Below are 26851 nucleotides of genomic sequence, written 5' to 3'. Positions count from 1 at the left end.
TTTGCACTCCTATGGCCTTCTATGGCTCAAACTTATGGACCGATGTTCAGTGCTTCAAGAACTAACAATAACTGGGATCAAGATGGCGTCCTCTGATCATATATATCATTCTAGCTCTCTTGTCTGGGGGCCAAGCCCAGGAACCCATCTCATTGGTCAGCAGCACCCCTGGGTAGCTTCGTCGACATTGATCTCCACAGGTGGTACTGGTGCTGTGGTATCGATTGTTTTTTGTCCAAAACATCGATTTTTAAATGTTTTTTAGGTTTATTTGTGCAAATAAATATGAATTGAGGTTATTCTCAGGGAAAGCAGGTTATTTTGTGCTGCACAAATGTTATCCTGAAAATCTATTCACTATTAACAAATTTGCTTGAAATGCAACATGTGCTCATGGGATTAGGCCTACTTACAAAATGTTAGCATTTTGATAACAAATGATTTTGGGTCAGGGATCTATTTACTTGATAGTTTGGTTTTTTAGCCTAATTTTACCAACTTAGGCCTAATTCCTGCTAATTTTAGTATATAGAGAAATGGCTACTCCTGTTAATTGTACATGGAGTGAAATAGCCTTGTACTTTTGTTGAAGTGGAGTGGTGCTTGTATGTATTGGGGATGTATAGCCAACCTTTGGTTGGTTATAGGGACCGACTAAGTGTAATAATAGAATAATTATATTTCATTAAATTGAAATAATATTAATTAAATAAGTAAATTAATTAATGCTATAGTGCTGTTATTACATGAATATGTAAAATACGGCATAAGAATAGAAATAAAACAGCATGTATTCCCTATCTAGCTTACGTGTAGTTAAGATTGAATATTTATTGAATAAAGAAAATAAAGTAGTTAGATCCAATTGATGAAAAGTAACGTTCCTGACTAATATTTTATGCATATTATCATAACTTAAGTAGTAATGTGCATAAATCTTTGGTTGATTGATTGATTTACATATTTGACTTCGCTTTTTGTGCCACTTTTGGCTAATTGCAAAGATGGGGATGAGTGATGACATGATGAAATTCATGAATGGACACTCACATGCCCAGGCCGGGATTCGATCCCGGGACCCCTGACCTCGTAGCGTGATGTGCTAACCACTCCGCCACGGGGGGCGGCACATACATCTTTGGATCTGTCCTTCAAAGCCGTAAGATCCCAATTTCTTGCCTCCCAATAAGATCGGTTAAAATAAATAAGCATGAATTATATAGCAAATGGTAAAAACAATTATATTTTCAATATTTAATTTTAGTACTTGATAAGTCTTTCGGATAGGATCCGGACACCCCCCTAAATACGTTGTTGATGCAAGGCAACCAGACGACCCGATTTGGTCAGGACAGTCTATTCCTTTTAATCCCTGCCCCGACTTTTTCGAACTTCTGTCGTGATGCAAAAATTCGTTTTTTAGTTAATATGTCTTCTATTTTAATAATCATTGCTAGCAAGTATAATTATATTTATAAATATATTATTTTTAAAACATGCAAATATCATGGCTGTTCACTGGTCCTGGTATAAGAAAATTATGAGAAATTTGAAAACATTGTTACTCTTCTTGTAGACTATAATATTTCAGCTCTACACTTTAGCTGCAAGCAATACTACCATAGCATTGGTGGTCACATCTAATACTCCAACAGTATTTCGTCGACCAGCATGGCACAGTGGTTAGCACAACGCCCTACGACTTCAGGGGTCCTGTGTACGAATATCGGCCTTACTTGGGGATTCTTTGTAAATATCCTTTCATTAATTTTATCATATCATTACCCATCCTCATTGTCGCGAATAACCAAAATAAGAAGGAAAGCGACGTAAAATAACCTAATTAAATCAATCCAACAGAATTTCGGATCTTCTCTTTGTTCCATAATTTCGGATCTGGCCTCTCCCTAAAAAAAAATGCTGGGTACGGGCCTGTTGGTAGGACTAAACTTTGCCGAGAGTTGGGGGGTGGGGGTGGAGGTTATGAACAGTTTGTAAAAAATAATTGTGTCCTCAAGGAGATTGGCTGATCAAGCGTAGTTTTGTCCGTCCGCTTGGGGGAGGGGGGGGGAGGCTAGCTGGGGCTAACTTTATTCGTACTTTTATCCATTACAAAAACAATCACAGGCATTCTCCTTGGCAGACAGCTGATCCCCAAGCCATCTAACTCAAAAGAAATGGAAGTGCTAAATGGAATAAATACACTATTGAACCATGTGAAAGTGGACAAACAAGGTTAATTTTACTTTTATTAAAAGTATATATCACTTATTATGTATGAAATTAATCTGGAATTGTGACTGGGGAAAGTCCTGAAGTCATGTCTCAGAACTGTCACAACCGTCAGAATTTATAGAAAATATTGTAACTAAGATGTTGAGATGGGGAGGAATGTTCTCAAATTAAATAACTTAACTTTCAACGCGGAAAATAAAATTATATGAACTGATAGAGTTACATATTTGAAGGTGCTAAGATAACAATTAAAGAATGAATGTAAATTTGTCTGAATGTCACTCCCGTCACAATGGAATTGCCCTATTATAGATGGTTGCAAATTTATTATAATAAAGAACAGATTTCTTCTTTAGAATAAATAAGGTATATTTTAGTATAATACGTCTTAACAGGCAATCCTGTCTTCATGGTATACTGAGCAAATTATAATGCTGCAGGGCATTTAAAAGCACAATCTACATAGTTAATGAAATACTAAATATTTAAATTTCTTTCATTTCGATGCAACGAAGCTTCGCATTCCTAATTTTACTACAACTGAGAATCACTTGCGACTAGATTCGTCAAAAAAACTTTAATAAGATATTACACAAATTACGTATTTGTCTTATTTAAACTTCAATAGAAGTGCTCTATTTCTTGCTCATCTGCATAAATTCCTGAAAAAATCTCTGTCAACTACAATTCCCCTTTCTATGTTCAATAGTGATATGGAAGAAAATTTGTCTTACCCATAGTTGACCTTGGCCATGTTTTAATACATCTCGTTGCGGGAAAAGACAGACAGTTCATCTGTAGCTGAAGACACTAGCAGTCTTCTATAGGTATGTAATAAATCTACGTCAACTGAAAATGATCACCTACCAATGGTGCGATTTCTGATTTAATTTTTATTTCTGAGGATCGTCGACCAAACAACTTTCATATAACCTTGGGCAGGTAAATTAAAAAGAACACCAAATATGACATTTGAAGCACGTTTGATCACTTTCGCTGTGAATTGTTTAATTTTCTTTCTCAAATTCAATAGTCTAATCCTGTTTGTCGACTCCTGAATTTTACTATTACTAAAGTCGCTATTAAAAGGAATGATCATTCTGTCATCTGTACCTTAATTTCACAATCAGTATGAGCAATACATCAAAGAATGATTTTCCGATAATTTCAAATCTCCAAAAGATGATTAAGAATTGTTCTTGTTATATAACCAGCATAAGCACGTATCCCTCCACGATAATCTTCCTCTGGGTTACTTGAAACAACAAATAATCTTCATCTAACCTCCACAGTAATCCATTTATCCTGAGACTCCAAGAGATAGATATTTGATTAAAATTGGTGAACGCTGTAAGTGCCACAATATTTCAAACACAGTTTTCCACGTTAAACTGTGAAATGTGCCATGCTTTATAATGTGGTAAACGTGAAAAGTGGCTGGTAGCCCTCTAAGTAGTTCAAAGGGCGTGTAAAGAGGTCACTAGTGTGAACGTTCGTACGGGCTGATGTGCGGAACGATGCGATTTCACAACACTTTCGACTTTGGCACTTACAACGTTTACCACTTTTAGTCCTCATTTTCTTTTTTCTTTTTTTTACCTGAGATTCCAAGCATCCCTAGAAGCGATCCACAAGATTCACACATTACCAGGAGAGTTGAACACAACTTTCAACTGCACCACCTTCGTACAATGAAATTTCAAATAAATCCCGCGCATCTGCATATATATTGCTGACGCGGTGCAACGTACACAAAGACTTGGAACAGAGTATTTCTCCAATGAACTGTAGTGACCACTTAATAAAGCAATTACGCGCGATTGAATAGCTTCTACAGGATTGCGATACATTTACGCGATATTTAAGCCTACATCTTTAAATGTCCCGCAGGTAATACAAATCCACAAAAATTAAATTCACTTCTTTGAACTGACGCCTTTTTCCTATCAAGATTGCTATTCTGTTCAAGTCTCTACAATGACGATATCTCTTTTCATGTTCGAAAAAGCACAATTGTAGGAGCTCATTGTTGAAAGGCTACATTTATGTAAACAGTGGATGCAACGCCGTGCTGTCCAACGGTGGGAGATCAAAAGAAATAACGGTGATATATTTTGTTCGAAATTTTGTCCGGAACATTTGGTCCCCATATAAAGATGCATGCACTTCAAATTTGATTGTGTTCTACATCAGGACATACTTTGAAATTCTTTCTGAATGCGTGACTGACATCACAAGATTAACACATGGAAGTCTCATGAGAATTTTCTAATTTTTATGTGCACTTCCTCTTTCCTTATTATTTTATAGATATGTCGCATGCGTTTGGGGAGCCTAATGTCTGGTTGTGGAGGGGGGGCTTAGCCACCCTTAGCCCCTACCTAAATACGCCCATGCAACCTTTTGATATCGGGAGCAGTATTTTATTTGTTGTTCATAATGTATCATTTATGTGATCAATATCATAACAAATAATAATATAATGATATGACTAGCGATTTTTTACGAGGGCTAAACTGACTTCCTTGAAACGTCCGCTTTTTGAGTCAAAATATTATGGTCATCCTATATACACTCCACCTATAATGTATGGCCCCCAGGCCCCGACCAACCTAGGACTGGCCCTTCCCGTACTACGTAAGGATGATTAAGTCCATCCAGAGTGGAGATAGGGACAGTCCCGTACAAACCGCGAACTTGCTTTTCCTGGCTGCGAATCTACTTCCTCATGAGGACCACGCGCTGTATTCCGGAAACTTTCTACTTTTAGTGCTAGACTGGTTCTGCTTCAACGCAGACCTTGTGAAACGACGATCATCCAAACTACACCGTAAACGAAAGCAAGCGATTACGCATACTTTATGTGTCACCGCTGGGAAAGTTCGTAGCGAGACCAATGAGAAAAGAGAAACATAAGAAGCCGATATTGTCAAGCACGTGCAGTTAGCAGAAGCGCTACGGTTGGGAGTGACACGGTGACACATGAGCGTTTGGTTCAAGCAGTAACGCTTACGTAATAACAGCGAAGGAAGGAGGAAAATCGTGTGCCGGTATTTATTATTCACAAACGCACAATCGGATCTCTTGAAAAATGCCAATGAAACGCTTGTTCAAGTTCCAGGTAGAAAAAATTCGTCGTTTTTCTTGTGGCACGGGCTTGTATTTGCGTAGTGTCAGCAAAGATAATGCTTATCTCGTTACTAGGTCGCGTGCTTGTTTGTACGCGATTCTGAGAGTGAATGTGCCAAGTGTAAACCAACGTTTCTCGTTCTCCACGTCTACGAAGCTTCAAATGAGGTTTGTGCAGTTTACAGTTTCAAAAGGCCAGCCGAAGCTAGGCATCCAATTGCAGCCAGAAGGAGATATCGTAGATGTTAGTGGCGTTGACCATTCGATACCAAACAATTTATTGGAGTTCTTGCAGAAAAATGAGACTGAGGATATTTTAACAAGGACGAAACGGTAAGTACTAACATAAATCTGTCTCCGTGGTAGCATAGGCGCCTCAATGATCTGAATCTACTGTAGAGCTGCTTATGAGGTTATTGTGAGGAGTGTGATGTTTATATCATCGAAAAAGGAACTATCTATATATATTTATTTAGTCTAATTCATATTGACTCGTTCTATTATTTCTTGTTTTTGTAAGTATACACTTATGGGTACATAATTGCTTTAGCATATTTTGCAACTACGTATATGGAGCGATCCCTTCACACCATTAATGCTCAGGTGCGGCGCCAAGGGTGGGCCATGCTCAGGCTTCAGGCTAACCCACCCTGTCAAGTTTCGTGGCAAAAATAAAATGAAAGTATATAGAAATGGCCGTCCGCAGAGTTTCTTCCAGGGAGGGGCAAGCAAGGTATTTTTGTCCGGGGAAGGAGAGAGGGGAGGTTGCAAATAAGCCATAGTTTTCCCCATAATACCGTTGTCCCCTCAAAAATAGTCCTTCAAATTGTAGCTATAATGTTCCTGAAACGCACTTACAATAATTAACATAAATGGCTGTAAATGAAATGAATTGTATGTGTAAAAAGGTAAAAGTGCTCCCCTGTGCTTTGCACCACGCCATGAAGGCGTATACGGGTTTGGAGTTGGGGCCCCACACTTTCTTGATCACGGCCGAAGGTGGGGGTGATGTGATCAGCGTATGTGTGAAATAATAATTTTAGGTCGTTATTTAATTTCCTTCCAGACGTCGATGTAGGCTATGTAGATAAAGATGAATATGATTGGAACCTTTAGGAGGGCGCTCTACTAACGGTTTTTCTATATTTCCCATTAACACATTATTCTGTCAATTAGTGTAGAATTTTTAATTATTGCTATATCGTGAGAAGTTAAAGAACCGAAAGTTGAACAAATGTTTCATTCATACATTTGAATATCTGTTTTTCTATTATTTAAACTTTAATAGTTTTTGATCTGAAATCTTTGTTTGCATCAAATGATAACCATACCGTGAATTTCGAAATGCATTGTTCCTTTGAAGAAATGGCCCACTCAAATCCTTTGACAGTCCTTCACAAAGGGTCTCACTTATCGCACAACACTTGAGCAACCTTGTGTTCTGACGTTACGGAAGAAAGCTTTTTAATTTTAGGCTAAATGCCTACGTTGTTAGGTTAGGCTAGCTATGTTTAGTTCTCAGCCTAAATAATAATTTTTCATTGCATTTATGCTAATGGAACCTAACCTAACCTAACCTAACCTCGTAGGCATTCCTCGTCTGACGTCAGAACACAAGGTAGCAAAACTGTTGTGCGACAAGGAAGACTCTTTCACAAGCACCCGTGGCGGAGTGGTTAGCACATCGCACTACGACGCCAGGGGTCCCGGGTTCCAATCATCAATTTCATCATGTCATCACTCATCTCCATCTTCGCAAAATAGTCAAAAGTGACACAAAAGGCGAAGTAAAATAATGAAAACAAGTCCCCTTGGCGCCAACAATGCGTGGTAGTAAGATAAAGCATAGTGCCCCCTTTTTTAACTGTACGTTCATTGATTTTAAAAATCTTCTCTTCTCTAATTAATTGTTGTTATATCGATTGAAATCTAGTTTTGAGGTAAAACTGTTTCTTTCATTAGATAGATTATACGGGTTTCTTCGACAATATAAGCCAGTCTGATTGTTGGCTATATGCCTTCAGTATTGTTATTTGATTTCATTATCATTATTTTGCGGTTCTAATGACGATATTATTCGAGACCTTGGAAAATTGAAAGTGAGTGGTTTACTAATATTCGCTGTGAACACAGATCGTGGCAGGAGTCAAGCCATGTTATCTGAAAAGCCTGAAGCCCAGAGATTAGAATCTGCAAAACTGTTCATTGGTGATAAATTGATAACGGTGTTAGGAACCCGATATTTTAGTCATTTGTAACCTTGGCTGTCGTTGGCAATGGCATGGCATGTCAAATCCTTGAAGACAGAGAACTAGCAAAATCGATGTGTTTACAGGGGCGTAACGAGACTAATGGGGGACACCGGAGCAAACTACTTTAATGGGGCCTCTGGTTACTGCTATAAAGTGGCTGCATCTACGAATACAAAAATGCTTAATTTTAGCATACTTGATGTAAGAACGTACCTCACTAAGAAATTAAGATTAATGATTACGTATTTGCCGGCGTATAATAATTTTATAATTACAATTATTGTAATACATAATTATAACTATTCCTTTAAAAATAAGTCTGAAAAACAGGGTGCGTCTTACACGCCGATACTCAGTTTTTGATTACTTCCATTTCTGGAAATTTTCTCTGTTCTACGATAGACCATTTCCTATCGGTGTGTGGCGAAGAAGAGTAAAATGTACAGTGATGGACAAAAGTAATCATACAGTAGAACTGAAAGGAAGAAAGGACGAATTGCAGCAGCTAGGAAAACAATAAGGAAGTCAAAACTGGTAATGCCTTACCATGTATGCACCAAACGATATATTGGCAACAAAAATAAATATCAGATGCTTCTTGTAGAAAAATAAAATACAATACATTCCCAATACCCGCTTCTTTGGCTGGACAAAAGTATTCATACACCAACATAAAAGTTCACTTTGAAGAAAAGAAAGAAACAAATACCATGTCGTCAGAATTTAGTATGCATTCCTCTGTTATGGAGAACAGCTGTCAGTCTCTTTTGCATAGAATGAACAAGAGGCGTGGTTATTTCAGATGTAATATTATGCCACTCATGCAAAATGACCTCTTTCAGTCTATTCTTGCTTGTTATGTCATGTTTTCGGAGTCTGGTTTCCAAATGGCTCCATGTTCAATGGGGTTAGGTCGGGGGACTGAGGTGGAGTTTTGAGTGTGTGGGAGTATTATATAACAACCAAAGGCGGACAATCTCGGCTGTATGTTTAGGGTCGTTGTCCTGCTGGAAGTAAAATTCATTTCCAAGACCCAAATGATCGATACTCTGCTGCAAATTGATCTTCAGAATATCCAAATAGACAAATCTATCCATAGTTCCCTCAATAAAGACGAGTTCTCCAACACCTGAGTTGACATACAGCCCCAGACCATAACGCCACCACCTCCATGTTTAACTGTAGCCAAGTGATTTCGAGGCTCAAGCTCAGTATTGGGCTTTCTCCACACCAAAATTCTACCATCACTATGGATAATATTAAATTTACTCTCGTCCGTAAACAACACTTTATCCCAGAAGTCCAAACTTTTACTAACACACTCCTTTGCAAATGTTAATCTGGCTTTCTTGTTCTTCTTACTGATGTATGGCTTCCTTCTAGGTACCCTAGCTCTGTACCCTGCTCGGTTGAAAAGCCTTCTAATACTTCTCGAGAACATTTGTTTTCCCAGGTGTTCGTGAACATGTGCCGACACTGCTGACGATGTTGATTTTGTGATTTTCTTGATCATTCTCAACAGTCCTTGTTTCTCTCTCGAAGTAAGTTTCTGAGGACGCCCAACCCTTTCCCTATTTATCAGCACTTTTGTGTCTTTATATCGTTTGATGACACTTTGCACAGTCGCAGACGCAACTATGTCTGCGATTTCAGAATATAATTTCTTATTGTGGTATAATGATATCATAATTCTCCTCTCTTCGATCGTATTTTCTTTCCCTTTGCGGCCCATTTGACTTCCTGCAGCACGCCAACACCAGGTGCAAGTGCAGTAAACAAATATCTGGCACTGAATGATGGAAACGGTTGTTTGAGGAACTTTTTTTGGGGTTTATAACCTGGCGTATGAATACTTATGACCATCCAGAAAGCAGTTTCTCTAAGGATTACCCACATTTCTCATGACAATTTCAATTGTATGCACACAATTGCTTTGCGTTTCTATACTTGCCATTCCAATGGAGCATATGTGCTACAGACTTGACTTGCCTTTACGGTCTTCTTTGTATAATAACATGTTTCATTCAGACAATGCCTTTGTATGAATACGTATGTCCATGACTGTAGATATTCTTTCCTGGTTAGATTAGGTAAGTTATTTTTCGAAAGTAGACCTATGTTACATTATATTTGAAAGTGATAAAGCTTTTTGTTGTAAAATGTGTCCAAAAAAGTGCGCCTGTCCGTCTTATACGACGGCAAATACGGTAAATACGCAAGAGCATCGATTACTTTGCTAAACTTGATTTTTTGGGCTCTACAATTTTCAGTTGAATGTAAAGCCAGATCACTGAGACGTTCCTGACTCATAGCATTATGTAAATAGGTTTTTACAATTTTATATTTAGAAAAGTCTCTGCTTTTGCTCCTGTGAGAGGAACAGTATGTGTGTTGCCAATCCCTACGGCGATAGAATAAATTATAAAGTTGTTAGTGAAGTCTGCTCATCGCCGTAGAATTAGGCAACACGCATAACGCATTGTAGGGGCCTACCCCCCGATGACGCAGTGGTAGCGTCGTCGTCTTGTAATTAAGGGGTCCCGGGTTCGATACCCGGTGGAGGCACATAGTGGTTCGGATCTCAATTTAAACTGTAGGTCCAGTCCCGATTAGCCTTAATGTGCATAAAGTGGACTTAAAACACCAAATCAATCAATAACGCATTGTAGGAAAGCCATTATTTCAGGCTCTAGTTGTCCCATTTTTATTGCCGGTGACTATACATGAAACAAGACGTTCACACATAAAGATAACTGGAAGTCAATGAACTACGTGTATCACAAGCAAGCCCTTTCACATCATTCATGTCCTTTATCTTGTGTTTGAAAGAACTTCTGATAATATTTGTGACTGAAATAAAGGTTTGGGAAAGTTTTTTGCAAATTTTTCAGGATCTTTGCGAAGCTTAGTGTCTCTAGATCTCGACAAAAAAGAAGATTGCAGTGGTGTGACCGTAGGGTGGTTAGTTGGGGTCATGAGCACCTTTTGACTCAGTATTCCTAAGAAAAAACATCAAATACAGGAAATGATGTCAAAGTGAGGGTTGAATACTGGAAGGTTATATTACTTTCTATGTGTCTACAACTGGTTTCATGCGTTTAAAACGATTGTCCAGTTTTGAGCAAATTGTGTCTATCATCGGGTGAAATATTGATATATTTAACCAGCTCTCTCGGTTGGCAAGTCTTTGGATAGAGTTTATCTTTATCTTTTAGATTCTCAGAGAATTCACTTAAAATCTACTTGGAGCATATCTGTATCATTTCAACAAGTGATTCAAATGATCCCCGAAGTTCAGTCATTTCTAAAGACGGGCATACCCAACCGTAAAAATACGTCGAAGTCATTAAAGTTTGCACGCAACGTAGAAATCCGACAGTATTTGGGGATTTGCGGATGATACGCACCGTAATTTCCGTACGCACCCAAAAGTTTAGGAGGCTTTAACTTTCCACCGTATACCCGTCCGTAAAGAAGACTCTCAGTGGAGATAATTGCCCTGCTGTTCCCTCGGTCAAGACTCAGCTATTGTGAACCACAAGGTACAACCACTAGTAGCTCCGGTTGTGGGCCCTTTCGCAGAAAGCAGGTAGGAACGGTAGGGGGGACTACCTGATGCTCTTTCTTGTAACTTCACCTAAAAGATAACTTGAAACACAATTCTCCGCTGATGGATCTTGACAAGCCTCACTCAGACGAGTGTTCATCGGGTCCTATGGTAAAGAGATTGAGAAAAAATCTTTCCAGAGTGAACATTTTCCTCTTTCATATTCACTAAATTCAAAAGACGAATTATATTTTCTACGAAATCTGTTTCACTGTGCCATAAAGTGTTTGCCGCTGGCTAAGTTCAGTGGCTGAGCATGTTGAGTGTAAGAATAATGATCTCTACACCAAAGGTTCTAGGTTCGAGCCTTATCCCAATTTGTTTTTCTAATCTCTTTCATCATATCACCATTAATCCTCATTGTCATGAATAATCTAAAGATGTAGAAAACGTTGTTAGTAATTATATACAATGAAGAGAAATATCTTCATCGCAATAAAATTGAAGTATTTTTACCGCCCTGACATTATTTAAACAAACATATTAAGAGGGTGTTATTTTTATAAAAGTTTGTTTGTAACTATGTGGTAGTATTTTACAGCTAAAGTAGAAATGAAGAGACCTGCCATCGTGGGGTCTTCCCAGTATCGAATTCAAAGGTTGAATATTGTTTTTAGTTTTGTAATGAGTAATCGAAAATTACTTCTTTTTGTTTGTACCTGCAACATGTATCTTGACAGGAAAGTTGAACTAACACTATAAAATTAATACAGATTAACAAAAGCTAATTATTCAGTTTCTAAATTCAAATATTTTGGAATGACAATAACTAATGAAAATGATATGATCAATTAAGGTTAAAGTTGGAATGAATGTTTTAAAAAAGGTAAAATACCATAGAAAATATGACATTGTGGTTGGTACGGACATCATTGTTACAGGTGTTTTAAATACATGGGAAATTTGATGCTGCGAATGTGTTGCTGTTATATTAAATTGTAACTTTAATTTCATCTTAATATGTGGGGTCCTACCCCCACACCCCCTAAATATGCATTCATGGCACGGGGAACCTTACCTTTACTACCTTGTGTAAGAACTGGATTTCCCCCGATAATAATACTTACTACTAATTATTTATTTGGCAATTTACAATGCAGTGTTGCTTACGTGATAACGTACTTGAACTTCAGTCACAAAATTCCCCACCAAAAGTTGTGTCAAAGCAGTCTGCATCGACAAACCTGTATGTGTGTACTATGTGTGTGTATCATGGCCGTATTTAGGGGGGGTTAGGGTTCAACCCCCCCCCCCGAAACTTCTGGCATGTTGGATTAATGGAAGTTCAGAACCAAAATTTGTATCCCATTTTAAAAAATTATTCTCAGTTTTACTAAAATACAACAGGGAGACAGACAATGCTGAAATGAACGAGCTAGAATTTTCAAACATTTTGAATTATGAAATTTGAGGGAAACCGGTTTAATTCTTGCAGCTCACCTGCAACCCCTTCATTTTCACTTCTGCTGTCCTCTTTCCAGTGCTGTTCCTGGATCTGAATGAAAATTCCCTTGTGATTGTCCCAAAATTCCCAATGGTAACACTGTTAAGCCTTGTTTCCATGTTAATAAAACATTCAAATGCTGACCGAGGCAAATTTATTGTATAAAAAAGTATAAACTAAAAACGTAACGTTTCCACCCTCTAACAGGGTCTTGTTCAGCTTTTGATTCAGTGGATCACCATTATTTACTGCATAAATTAGCTAACAGATTTAATATAACTGGAAACACGTTAAAAATAGTGAAAGACTATCTAAGAAATAGACAACAACGTGTTATACTTCCTGGAACTAATTCTAACTGGCTTCCTGTTATATCTGGTGTGCCGCAAGGAAGCGTTGTTGGCCCTCTGTTATTTGTATTATATCTGGATGATCTCACAGACCTCTTTAATTCCCCCATCTCAAGCACAATTCTAATGTTCGCTGATGATTGCAAGATTATGAGAGAAATAAAACAACCATCAGACATGCAACTTCTCCAAAATGACATAAATAGATTCTCTGAATGGTGTAAGCGATGGAAACTGACCACAAACCCTTCGAAATGCTCTTACATAACAATTTCATTGAAGCAAAACATTCTTGAAGGTAATTATACACTCACCGACATCACTCTAACAAAAGAAGCACAACACCGAGATCTAGGTATCCTCATAGATTCTAAACTAACTTTCGATAATCACATATCAACCATCACAAAAAAGGCAATGCGTATGCTAGGCTTACTTTACAGATTCACCGAAATCCATAACCCGAAAGCACTTTCCATTTACTTCAAAACTTTTGTGTCCCCCATTCTAGAATAATGTTCACCCATCTGGAACATAGCTGCCCCTTCTCATACCTCCAAGATCGACAATGTTCTCAGCTTTTTCCTATCCATCGTTCGATATAGAGTGCCGGCCCTGAGACACCTACCTATTAAGAGAGATCTGCTTATAAACTTAAACATAAATACTCCAGAATCACGTAGATACGTTGCAGATATGAATTTACTACATAAGATAATTAATGGAAACCTAAGATGCAGCATCCCACTCCACGAACTCTCCCTCAGAGTGCCTAGACACAAAACACGGAGCAAGGAAACTTTCCACACTGCAACTCCAAGACTCTCACTCATTCAACGTTCACTATTTCATAGGCTACCAAATCAGTTCAATGTAATCTCAAACCAAACCAATATATTCAGTTCATATCCATCTTTTATCACCAACATAGAAAAAATTGTATATAAGTAATGCTTTTGTGAAACACATCTGTTTACCTTGGAACTGTCTCGACTTGTTTATGTTTATATTTATATTTTGTTTATTTTATTTTATTTTATCTTGTTTCGTGTGTTCAATTTAACACTAGTGTACTGTTTTACTGTTGTTTCTTTCCGGTTTAAAATAGTTTCTGCTGTACTGGAAATTTAAATAAATAAATAAATAAAGATCTCTTTCAATGTATTGTGAATCTTTGTCTGAAGAAGACCCTGTTAGAGGGTGGAAACGTTACGTTTTTAGTTTATATTTTTTTATAAAAAAAATTGCCTTGGTCAGCATTTGAATGTTTTATTTTTTTACCAAAATTCTCGTTCCAACTTTTTAATTCTGTGTTCGATATGGGTTTAAATCCCCCTTGATAAGAGTTCAAACTTAGGATATCCAGCTTCGTCACGCGTTCCTATAAAACACATAGGCTACTTGTATAGTGCATTGTGGTTTTATATAATGAATGCTGTTTGTTAAACATAGGAACAATATCAGCGTCGGTAAGTGGGATCGAACTGGTCCATAGAACCCCCCTCCCCCGAATTGACATCGTACTGCAAGTTTCAAAATAGCAGAAAGTTTGTTATTTTTATTGTTGTAACTAAAATAAAGTCCAGTCAGTTAGTATTCGAACAGAAGAACCAAAGAAAAACAGCGTTAGATCGAAAAATGGAGGTTACAATACAGGCGCCAGGTTATGTTTTACCATTTAATACAGAGAATAACTGGTTCCACAGTTTTCAAAATTCCAAAAATTAAGTTTTGTGAATGGTCAAACAACGTAAATTTTATGACTTAAATTTCTCTTACTTTTAAAGCTATTTCCTGAAGGTATCTAAAATTTAATAACAAAATATAATAACTGTGCATTTCAGTACACACTGCATGAAACGTACAAGAATATAATAATACAAACAGTTGTGCTGCATATTCACACTTCTGGTGGATAAAGTAGAAAAGTTTCCTCAAGGATATAAGGACAGCAATAATAATAATAATAATACATTTGGAAAAAAATAGTTTATTATTATGAATTTTTTAATTATTATTATTATTATTTTATAATTATTATTGTTATTATTTCTATTTTTCAAATTTCTTGCGACGCACATGGTGTTACGGGCTAATGTAATAACTAATTAACTCAACTAACTCAACTGAGCTGAGCTTAGCAACGCAACAACGAAGAATCGCTCGCCTCACCTGCTGGGCGAATTAAACATTACATGAAATATAATACGGTCAGGATAAGTGCCTACAGTCGGAGTTACCGAGAATAAACCTAGGAGGATTTGATTTTAAATACCTGAAATGACGTTACATAATACTACGGTGGTTCTGAATATACACATATATTAAAGCACATATAAATAGACAGTACATCTTGCCCTCTTTCACTCGATCTCACATTCATACTCTCATTCCATGGCATATGGCGACAATATGACAATTACAAAGGTTAGATTAATTAATACTTTGACCATACTCTTGCTATGTCTTGGCTACATTGCCTACTACAATTTATCGTTTAGGATTTTAAGTATAAAGTGAATAATTGTTCCTTGTGCGAACCCCTTCTATCTTTTCTGAAGGTATAAATATACTTCAATGAACTATTGTTTGCTGTTAACATAAATAGGTCAGTTCTTCGCGGTCACTCGTAAGTACAGATACGTGGCTTGGGCGATGAGACGAACATACGCGGTGAGCCATTCGCGGTTTCACATGGATATCAAATGTTATTAACTTTTACTACTTAGGACGTTGTTTCGGACGATTGACACAGGTGGACGTGTCTGACGATATTCTCACATAACCACACGTATGTGCACGGATGCGTTGACGGCGAGGGGGAAAACGACCCACTGGTTCTATTCTGCTCTACTCCATGGCTCTGAAACACTCACTCGAGGAAAACAAATCCAGACCTCGGGTCCGCTTGCAACTCGCAGCTAGGTCGCGCGTAGCTCACACTCCGGTGGCGATTGTAGGCAAACTGTGTCTCGCTATTCCAAATCATCCCTTTTATTCCAGATTTGAACGTGGTGACGCACTACCCTCTATGATCAGGTGCTTGTTTATTGTTTCTGGTGCTTTGACCGTTGTCCTCCTATCCTGGTCAACGCTCACTCGGGTCCTTAACCTCTGGTAGCAGCCTTTCGCACAGAGATTAGGCTAAATCTTCCGCTATTGTATCAGTCACGGAAAGCAAGGCCAACTCAGTAGGGTAGCGTCTCCCTTTCAATTCAGCGATGAATCTTTAATAATTCATAACTCCCGTAGTTCTGTTCTGATAAGGCTCAAATCTTGGAATCAGTACTTTCATGATGTGGTCTTCCGCTGGTTAAATTCTCATCCAATTCGGTCCATTGGTTTAGAAGTTGCATTTTTCTTGCTATTCCCATAAGAATGCATGTAAATCCGAATTCGGGCGAAAAACGGTGGTTGAGCAAGCTAGTGCTGGCTAAGACAGTCGCTAGACACCTGTATTCGCGACGGATATTAATATTACCAATTGCAATTAATTCCTACTAACGGGCAATTAGATTAATTACTTGTCACTCAATATTTGACCGTTATAATGGGAACAATTATGAGTGAACCCACCGAAAAATTTTTCCTGCCTACGGCCATGGTGTGTATACATATACTATGTATGTATATATCCATTCAGGTTTTTGTCATGATCGACCTATATATGCCACATTTATCCCAGCCTGGTTTATGCAAAGAAATGTGAGAAAATTGTCCCAAACGCAGGGTGAGCGTTGGTCCCGTATCCCCTGCTTCTGTGGCTTCTTTGTGAACGAGATATAATGGCAAACTTTCGCTGTTGACCACCCGCAGAGGTGTCTTTCAATCGAAGATCACGCTTCTCCATAGGTGAGTTCGAAGATTGTACCCATGCTGTGAATTCCACAGCTGACAGGTGTAGAGTATTCACCCAGCGGATGTGCTTTATGCCAACTAGTTGAACTTCTGCATAACCCGGACGCCTTTCGTTTAACAAATTTTATCTGGAATGGTTTTATTTATTTATTTGTGGCGGAGATTAAGGCTCATGCCTTTTCTTACACTCAACCACATACAAAATTTCATAATATAGAACATATTCATATTACTGCAGACGTGCAACTGAACGAAACCACCAGCTTTGTGCTTCACACGTCACTATAATCTGCCTGCTGCGGGCAAGTCTAACAAAAACACAAGTCAGGAGATTACAGTCTTCGGGCTTTTCGGGGCCCCTTTCCCTTTTTTTTTGGGGGGGGCGGCTGCCCCAACCTAGTTACGCCCCTGTGTATTTAAGCACTTTTACACGGTGTCTTAGTCTTCTCTCTTGCTCCATAGCCTAGGACCAGGTGTCATAGCAAATAGTCCATATCCTCGATTCAGCATAGGCCACTGTTGTATAGATTTATTTGATCTTGATTAACTTCATTAATCAATTGCGTGACCGTAGCTTACGTAGACGTAGTAATCCGTGACTTTCATACGCGGACATAATATATAGTTTTTATACGGTTATTTGTGTTATCTTATTTATTTATTTTATTTATTTATTTATTTAAAGACATGACACTACAGGAAAATGCCCATTTACAGTGTCTTGTTGGTATGAAATTATAACACTGTTTGGTACACAAAATATGCAATCAGAAGAATTCAAAAAGTACAATAATATGATAATATGTGTTACAGTAATATAAAAAATAATATAAGATTAGATATGAAAGAGAAGTATAAAGTATTAACCTGACAGTTTGGGTTAGAACTTACACATGATAACCAAGAAAATAACCAAGGAAAAACATATGTACTTCACCTTACATTTAAAAACTATGATATATAGATGTAATGACAGTAATTAGTAAATAACACAAAAGAAAAAAGAAAAATAGGATGGATTCTACGCCTGTACATAAAGAGACTGAACTAATAAACAAAGTTAAGTCTGGCTTTGGAAATAAGTTTCTGTTTCCCTTTTGAATTTTCGAAAACTTTGGAAGATGTCTATCTTATCACATGTCTTTGCAATTTCGTTATATAACCTACACATTCTCCGAGTGGGTGCTGCATTGGCTGACTTTGTTTGAGCTCTCGGTACTTGAAACAGCTCTTTCCGTGGTCTTACCTTATTATTCATTCATTCATTCATTCATTGTTTTCTGCCTAATTGGCAGGTTTTTCACTGCAATCTCCAGCTTTCCCTGTTCTCTGCCTTACGCTTCGTAATAGCATACGACCCAGTTAATTTAATATCATCCATAAGCTGATATCTCTTTCTTCCACGGACTTTTCTTCCTTCAACCATTCCCTCCAAGGCATCTCTTAGCAGGCAGTTTCTTCTTAGACAGTGTCCTAACCAGTTTCTTTTCCTCTTCTTGATGGTCTCCAGTATAGATCTTTTTTCACCAACTCTTTCAGTACGGCTTCGTTTCTTACCTTGTCCGTCCATTTTACACGCTCCATTTTTCGCCATGTCCACATTTCAAAAGCTTCGAGTCGTTTCTCTTCATTTCTTCTCAACGTCCAGGTTTCTGCACCATATAGTGCTACACTCCACACAAAACATTTCACTAATCTCTTCCTTAGACCTATGTCCATGGGTCCACAAAAAACATTTTTTCTTCTATTGAAAGCTTCTTTTGCTATTGCGATTCTCATTTTCACTTCTTGGTTGCAGCTCATGTCACTGCTTATAGTGCATCCGAGGTACTTGAAGCTATCCACTTGCTGGATTCTTTCACTGTTTGCTCTCACATTAATATTCCTTAGTTTCCGTCCTATAACCATTGCCTTTGTCTTCTTTACATTAATCTTCATCCCATACTGCTCACAGCTGCTGTTTAACTCTTCTAACATACTATTTATGGTTATTTCATCCTCAGCGAATAATGCCATGTCATCAGCAAATCTTATGCAGTTTATTCTTCTTCCTCCTAATTTGACACCTCCTGTGCCCTGGAAACAAGTTTTCACTATATCTTCTAAATAAATATTAAACAAAGTAGGCGATAGGCAGCATCCTTGTCGTACTCGTCTTCCAATTTCACAGCCTTCTGTCATTTCGTCTCCTGTTCTCACTTTAACTCGTTGATTAATGTATAAGTTGCTTAGAAGTCTTCTCTCTTTCCAATCTACACCAATTTTCTTCAGAATTTCTAAAAGTTTAACCCAATTCACTCTATCAAAGGCTTTCTCCAGGTCTACAAATACTACAAACACTCCTTTCCTTTCTCTAAATATCTTTCCCCAATGGTCCTCAGTAAACCAATTGCATCCCTTGTACCTCTTCCTTTCCTGAAACCAAACTGTTCTTCCTCTAACTCGCCACTGACCTTCGAGTATAGGCGTCTGTTCAGAATTCTTAGAAGAATTTTTGCCGAGTGAGATATCAAACTGATTGTCCTGTACTCAGAACATTTTCTGGCATTGCTTTTCTTCTGCAGAGGTACCAAAACAGTCTCCGTGAAATCTTGTGGCCAATCCCCTTTCTCATAGATTTCATTGCATAAGTGCAGTATTTCTCTTTTTCCATCTCCCAGGCATTTGATAAGTTCAACAGGAATTTCATCAGTGCCCGTTGCTTTCCCATTCCTCATTTCTTTGAGTGCTTGCTCAAATTCTTCATTCAGGATATAGTATCCTTTCTCATCGTCAGGCACGTCGTCTTCATTTTCTACATTCAGACTGTCTGGGCGATTCTCTTTCTGGTAGAGCTCTTCAACGTACTTTCCCCACACATTCGATATTCCTTTTTTGTCTGTGATTTCACATCCTTCCTCGTCTTCTATCATCCACATTGTTTTCCATTTCTTCTTTTGGAAGCCCAAGCAGTTTACTTCACGATACATCAAGTCATACCTTCCTCTTTTTTCCAGTTCTTCAATTTCTTCACATTTGTGTTTCATCCATTGTTCTTTTGCCCTGTCAGTTTCTCTTCTTAGCTGGTTATTCAGTATCTTGTAATTATGTCTTCCCTCTTCTGTATTTACATTCTTCCATTTTCTCCGTTCCTCCATTTTTTCCAGCATACTTTCAGTAATCCATGGTTTCTTTGCACTTTTCCTTTCCCTGTAGCCTATTGTTTCATCCACTGCCTTCTGTAAGCAGCTTTTTATTCCATCCCACATCTCATCCTTATTGTTACAACTAGCTTTAAACTTATTATAGTTTCCTTGGAAATGTTCTGCAAATTTTTGTCTTTCGTCTTCTTCCCTTAGCTTCTCTAAGTGGGGTTTCTTGCTCACCTGGTTTTGGGTTATCTTCTTCAATGTAAGATTGATTTCTCCTATTAGCAAGATGTGGTCTGAATTAATGTCAGCTCCTGGCAATGTCTTCGCATTTTTCAAACAATTTCGAAATCTTTCTTGTACCAGTATGTAATCTATCTGGTATCTTTTACAATCTCTTGGACATATCCTACCTTATTATATGGTACATAAAAAGGGATTTCTGAAAGCAGCTGAGAGGAGTCTAATGAGTTGTTTAAAAGTTTATGTAAGTATAGTAACTGATGTATGTTTCTTCTATCGCCTAGGGATTGTACATTGAAGTATTTTTTTAAGGTATGATAAGGAGTATATTTGGGGTAAACGCCGTCTCTTTTCAGTCCTAGGAATCGAAGGAACTTGCTTTGTACATTCTCTATTCTGCTGGTTTCATTTAGGTTTTGTGGGGACCAGACGATAGACGCGTATTCCAATTTCGACCTTACGTAGGTATTGTATAGAGTTTGGAATGTTTCTAATTTCTTAAAGTCGTTTCCCATTCTCATTATAAACCCTAGGTTTCGGTACCCTTCTGCTACAATGCGGTCGATGTGTTTTCGGAAACTGTTATTTTCTTCAAACTGAACACCAAGATCTTTATAACTTGACACTCTGCCTAACGTGTGGCCACTGATTGTATAAGTGTGCGTGTAGGGTTGTTTCTTTCGAGTGAAAGTCATAATTTTGCATTTGTTAAAATTGATTTTTAGTTTGTTTTTAGCGCACCATTGTACAAGATTTTCAATGTCGTTTTGCAGTTCCAAGGTATCTTTATCGTTCGTTATAGACTTAAATATTTTCAGGTCATCCGCGTACAAGAGTTTCTTGGAATGTAGCAGGCATTCCGGGAGATCGTTAACAATCACAAGAAATAGCAGTGGTCCAAGGTTCGATCCTTGCGGGACACCCGAGGAGGTCTGAAATGCAGTAGACATGCTATTATCATATCTAACATACTGTTTTCGGTCTTTCAGGTAGGAGGAGATAAGTTTGGCGTAACTTGACGTACCTTTCGTGCTTTAGTCAGTGGCGGCGATTAGGGGCAGCGAGGGAACGGTTGCCCCCCACTTTTTTGCTATTTTTGCCCCCGCACTATGCTAAACCTTATGTTTTACATTGGTAAAGGGATAGTAAACTGTCCTTGCCCCCACAGATTTGTAACCCAATCGCCGCCACTGGCTGTAGCCTATATATTATATACATTGTAATCGCACAAGCTTACCGAAATTTTACATGAAATGCTTCCGTGTAAAGTACTATCTGCTATAAGGTTTTTGGAAGGATTTGCGTAGCATTTATGCTAGCAAAAATTTTAAAGAAAATGCTTTCGTCTAAAGCTGGCCTTACACGATTTGAAAAACGTGCCACATACTGTATATTCCAAAGTAATGCAAAGCCACAAAGTTAATTTTTAATTTGTTTTATGATTTTTCTTATTTTACGTCGATTTACTGTCACTTAAGGCTAATCATGACGACGAGGATGAATGATAATTAGACGAAATTAATGAAGGAATGCCCATGCTAGTACTCGAACCTGGAACTGTCGGTGATAGGATCAACTACAAAGTTTGCTGAATGCATACGTACCCACATGTGTAGGATGAGAGAGTATTAGAAGTAGAATTCATTTTTCTGTGGTAGGATATATCTCCATACGTGCAGGCGTGTTATGGACTATAGGGGATAGTGAAAACTGAATAAATTCCGGTAAGAAACTCAAACAAATTAATACACCTTCAATTGCATTATTAAAGAATATGCGAATATGCGAGCCATTATGTAGGCTGATAAATAAGCAACCCTTTATTTAAAGAAATCAAATGCGAAGCAAAATTTAAGGACATTTTTTCATTTACAATTTATCATTTTAATCACGGTGAGGCACGTTTACAATCGAAACAAAATCTTGACTTTTGTAGCAAAGTGGTTATCGTATCGCACTGTGATTTTAATGGTCCTCAGATTCGAATTCTCGGTGTTTTTTCTTCTCCGTTTTGTCACGTGATCACGTCAGATTTCTTCCTCGTCGCCGCAATTAATCAAGAGAATTAGAAAGGCAACTGAAATAAGCAGTGTAAACGCTTACGTTTCTTCGTTTTTAAAAGATCAGATTTCAATGTTGAACCACAAAGGTTAAGTGTTCAGGCTCTCAAATAGGTAAAATAATAACAACAACTAGTAATAATAGACGCCAATAATGATAATAAATAAATATACTTAGCCATCCCATCGCTGTAAACCATACATGATGATTTTTTATTACACTTGCGTTGGTACAAAAGAGATATGAAATAAAGGCAAGCAAGTTAAGAAAACAATCTTACTTCAGTTTTAATTGTTGACTGCTTTCAACAACTGAAGCTTTTTTTATGATCCGGCTTTCAGATTGTTTATGCTCGCTTTCTGTTGAGCAAATAAAACAGTTCAAGAAAGACTCGATGCTTCTTTCACACAATTGCTGCAATGGCAGATGTTTACAGTGGCGGCGCCAGAAATAAATTAGTCGGGAGCAGAGGAGGTGAGAATATTTCCCGAGGGCAAAAATACACATTTGTAAGGCAACCAGACGTCCCTATTTAGTCGAGACAGTCCTTCCTTTATAACGCCTGAGCTGACTTTTTTAAAACTGCTGCCGGGACGTGAAAATGTGCCAAATTTTTGCTAGCACAAATTCAGGGATAAACTATTTCTGTGATAAGAAATATTAAATTATTTCTTATTTTTATTAGTTTCAGCGTGTAGAGAAAAAGTAATTTACATTTGCGGTTTGCTATTTAGCTTTTATGGTGAGGTGTGACAATTTCGCACCAGATATTATATGCAGTTTTACAGGGTAGGTGGTGTAAAATTATTTTAATAAACATACATGCACCAACGGAAGATAAAGATGATAATACTAAAGATGATTTTTATACAGAGTTAGAACAGGTCTTTGATAAATTTTCTCAGTATGATACGAAAATTCTGTTAGGTGACTGTAATGCACAGATTGGCAAAGAAGAGACATTTAAACGCACGATTGGTAAAGAAAGTCTTCACGAATTAAGTAATGATAATGGTATAAGATTGATTACTTTTGCAACCTCAAAGAATTTAATTGTGAAAAGTACAACTTTTAAACATAAAGATATCCATAATGTTGTAATCCCGTCTTACCTGGGATCTGAGGTCACAGGGATGCTTCAATAATACATTTTAGGTAGAGCTTAATTATACTTGTGAGTTGAACCTGCTCCGATTAAGATGGAAGAGATATGGAAGGTTGAATTTAAAGGTTATTTACGCTTGTTCATACCTGGTAGGCGAGTGATGTTCTTGTCCAGATGCTTCTTGCAGACCGAATTGTGACTGATGCCAAGGTTCGATACGGTGACCCTTGGCTCACTGATCCGAGCAATTCCGCGTGACTGGCTGCATGCTTATACAGCCGTAACTTCGTGTACCGTCGTCGTAGTTCAGTAAGTGGTAATGTGTCGTAGAGTAATCCAAGGGTAAACAGAGACTAATGAGACGAATGCGAGTCAAATGAGACAATTGAGAGCCAGCTCGGGGAGCGAGCTTCCTTTTATAATCTTTGGCTTCGAAAGGTTGTTACACCTTTCGAACACGCTGGATCTTGTTTAGATCCACGCATTTGCCTTTCAGTAATTGCTTCACGGAAGTTACAAAGTTTGCGCATTCTTGGGATCGCCCGCTGGTCTGACAATTCCAGGAAATAAACAAGCGTAAATATTCTCTTGACAAGGTTTTCTCGTATTTGTAATCTCCATATCTCTACAATGAATATACCTGGTCTTCTCCAGATGGTAAAACTCATAATCAGATAGATCATATTCTCATTGATAAGAGAAGGCATACTAGTATAATTGACGTTCGTACACATGGAAGTGCTGACTAGGGATGGCCAGATCCGGATCCTAGCGGATCCGGTTGGTTCCGGATCCTAAGGATCCGGATCCTAAAATTTTTCGGATCCGGATCCGCGGATCCGGATCCGGATCCAGAATTTTCGGATCCGGATCCAGAACTTTCGGATCCGGATCCAGAACTTTCGGATCCGGATCCGGTACTTTCGGATCCGGATCCGGATCTGTTTTGCCATCCCACATGCGCGGATCCGGAATTTTCAGATCCGGATCCGGTACTTTCGGATCCGGATCCAGAATTTTCGGATCCGGATCCGTTTTGCCATCCCACATGCGCTTCTTTGGAAAGTAAGAATGTGCTTATAACATATTGTTACCTGCTAATATACATATATATATAATATTCATACATACACATATATATATAGTGTGTGTACCCGCGTGCGCGATTTGTAATTAATTAATACACTTACAAGGGAGGTCTAAGTCTCCCCCTCCGTTCTCCATGAAACTTGCCAGGTGTATAGAGCCCCCCCCCTCAAATGTCAAGATGAGGAGAAATTGAAGTGGGGATCTGACCCCGAAACCACGTCAATATGGCATAGGAAGAAACAGGGGGCATAGGGCCTCTCTATACACCTGTCAAATTCCATGGAATTCGGAGGGGGACACAGGGGTCAGATGATCCCCACGTCAATTTGTACTCATCTTGATATTTGAGGCGGGTTTTGCCCCCTAAAACAGTTTTTTAGTCGAAACAAAAAAAACACGTATTTCTTCCTTTGGACCCCTCTATACACCTGCAAAGTTTCATGAAAATCGGAGGGAGACACAGGAGTCAGATCCTTACTTCAATTTGTCCTCATCTTTTCATTTGAGGGGATTTTGCCCCCTAAAACAGTTTTTAGCTGAAACAAAAAAACACGTATTTCTTTCTTTGGGCCCCTCTATACACCTACCACGTTTCATGGAAATCGGAAGGGAACACAGGGGTCAGATCCCCACTTCAATTTGTCCTCATCTTGACATTTGAGGGAGGTTGCCCCCTAGAACAGATTTTTAGCCCAAACCAAAAAAAACACGTATTTCTTCATTTGGGTCCGTTTATACACACACCTGCCAAGTTTCATGGAAATCGGAGGGGGACACAGGGGTCAGATCCCCACTTCAATTTGTCCTGATCTTGACAATTGAGTGGGTTTGATTGATTGATTGATTTAGTTTATTTTACTTCGCGTTTTGTGCCTCTTGGCTAATTTGCGAAGATGGGGATGAGTGATGAAATGATGAAATTGATGAATGGACATTCACAAACAACCAAGCCCGACCGGGATTCGAACCCGGGACCCTTGGCGTCGCAGCGCGATGTGCTAACCGCTCGGCCACAGGGTCGGGCACAATTGAGTGGGTTTTGCCCTGTAAAACAGTTTTTTAGCTGAAACAAAAAAAACACGTATTTCTTCCATTGGGCCCCACTATACACCTGCCAAGTTTCATGAAAATCGGAGGGAGACACAGGAGTCAGATCCTTACTTCAATTTGTCCTCATCTTTTCATTTGAGGGGATTTTGCCCCCTAAAACCGTTTTTTAGCCGAAACAAAAAAAAGCGTATTTCTTCCTTTGAGTCCCACTATTCGCCTGCCAAGTTTCATGGAAATCGGAGGGGGACACTTAGATAACCTCCCTTGTTAGTCTTACACTTTGTAATTATATAACACTGCATATATTATAATGTTTTATTTTAATTTGTAAAACTGTAACTGTAGAACAATTGTATAATTTTTGTATAACATTTCTATCTTGTTATATGTGTTAAAGGTTTCATCCTGGAATTGAATGTCTCACATTTATGTATGTTTTCATTTCCAATACATTCGAATGAATACATATTCGTTTCAATGGCATTTACAAAATCACCTCTGACATTTTATGTTAAACAAGTAAGATTATTTTTGTGCACGAGTGTGTTAGCTGATGCGTAGCAAAGAATTTTAGGAACAACACTTGAAAAAAATTCTTGTAGGACTAACTAATGAAAAATTTCTTTGTAATCGAAGATCATAATACCTTTTAAGGTGTGGTAATATTATAATGGGATTGAGATACGAAACTCTCGGACCCGGATCCGGATCCAGATCCGGAACATTCGGATCCGGATCCAGATCCCAAACTTTCAGACCCGGATCCGGATCCGAAAATTTAGGATCCGGATCCGTTTGGCCATCCCTAGTGCTGACTGTGCCAGTGACCATTATTTAGTAATTGCTAAATTAAGCGAAAGATTCTCAGTGATAAATCATAAGCAACAAAATCTAAAAGTTATAAAATTTGATACAGGAAAGTTTACTGATGAAAGAATTAAGAAAGATTACCAAATTAAACTGTCAAATAGATTTGATGTTTTGCAGGATTTAAATGATGATGAAAATATAAATGAGACAGACGTAAATAAGAATTGGGAGCACATACGTAATGCAATAGAATCAGCAGCTAAAGAAAGTATAGGATACCATAAACCAAGAAAAAGTAAGCCATGGTTTGATATTGAATGTCATAATCTAATAGAAATAAGAGATCAGGCTAGACTTAGCTGGTTAAATAACTCTGATGATACAAATCTAAACAATTATAATAGAATAAAGCGAGAAGTTAACCGCACGTTTAGAAGTAAAAAAAGAGATTACTTGAAAAGCAAAATTAACGAAATTGAAACAAACAGCA

The 26851-nt window shown here is 38.1% G+C and overlaps 1 protein-coding gene across 2 annotated transcripts in view; it reads left to right on the top strand.

The window, feature by feature from the left end:
- Positions 1-5012: 5012 nt before the first annotated feature.
- The window catches only part of LOC146003090 (oxaloacetate tautomerase Fahd2a, mitochondrial), a 68080-nt gene continuing 46241 nt past the window's right edge, over positions 5013-26851 (top strand). The window contains exon 1 of one of the 2 annotated variants that reach the window (XM_083141261.1): positions 5013-5697. In XM_083141261.1, coding sequence (XP_082997387.1) covers positions 5327-5697 — 371 coding nt within the window. In that variant the 5' untranslated portion in view covers positions 5013-5326. The remainder of the gene's footprint in view (positions 5698-26851) is intronic. The other variant, XM_083141260.1, reaches the window with a different exon arrangement.

This window comes from Lepisma saccharinum, chromosome 19 (genome assembly GCF_977018435.1).
Source record: "Lepisma saccharinum chromosome 19, izLepSacc3.1, whole genome shotgun sequence".
NCBI lineage: Eukaryota > Metazoa > Arthropoda > Insecta > Zygentoma > Lepismatidae > Lepisma > Lepisma saccharinum.
This window is presented reverse-complemented; position numbering and strand designations above follow the sequence as displayed.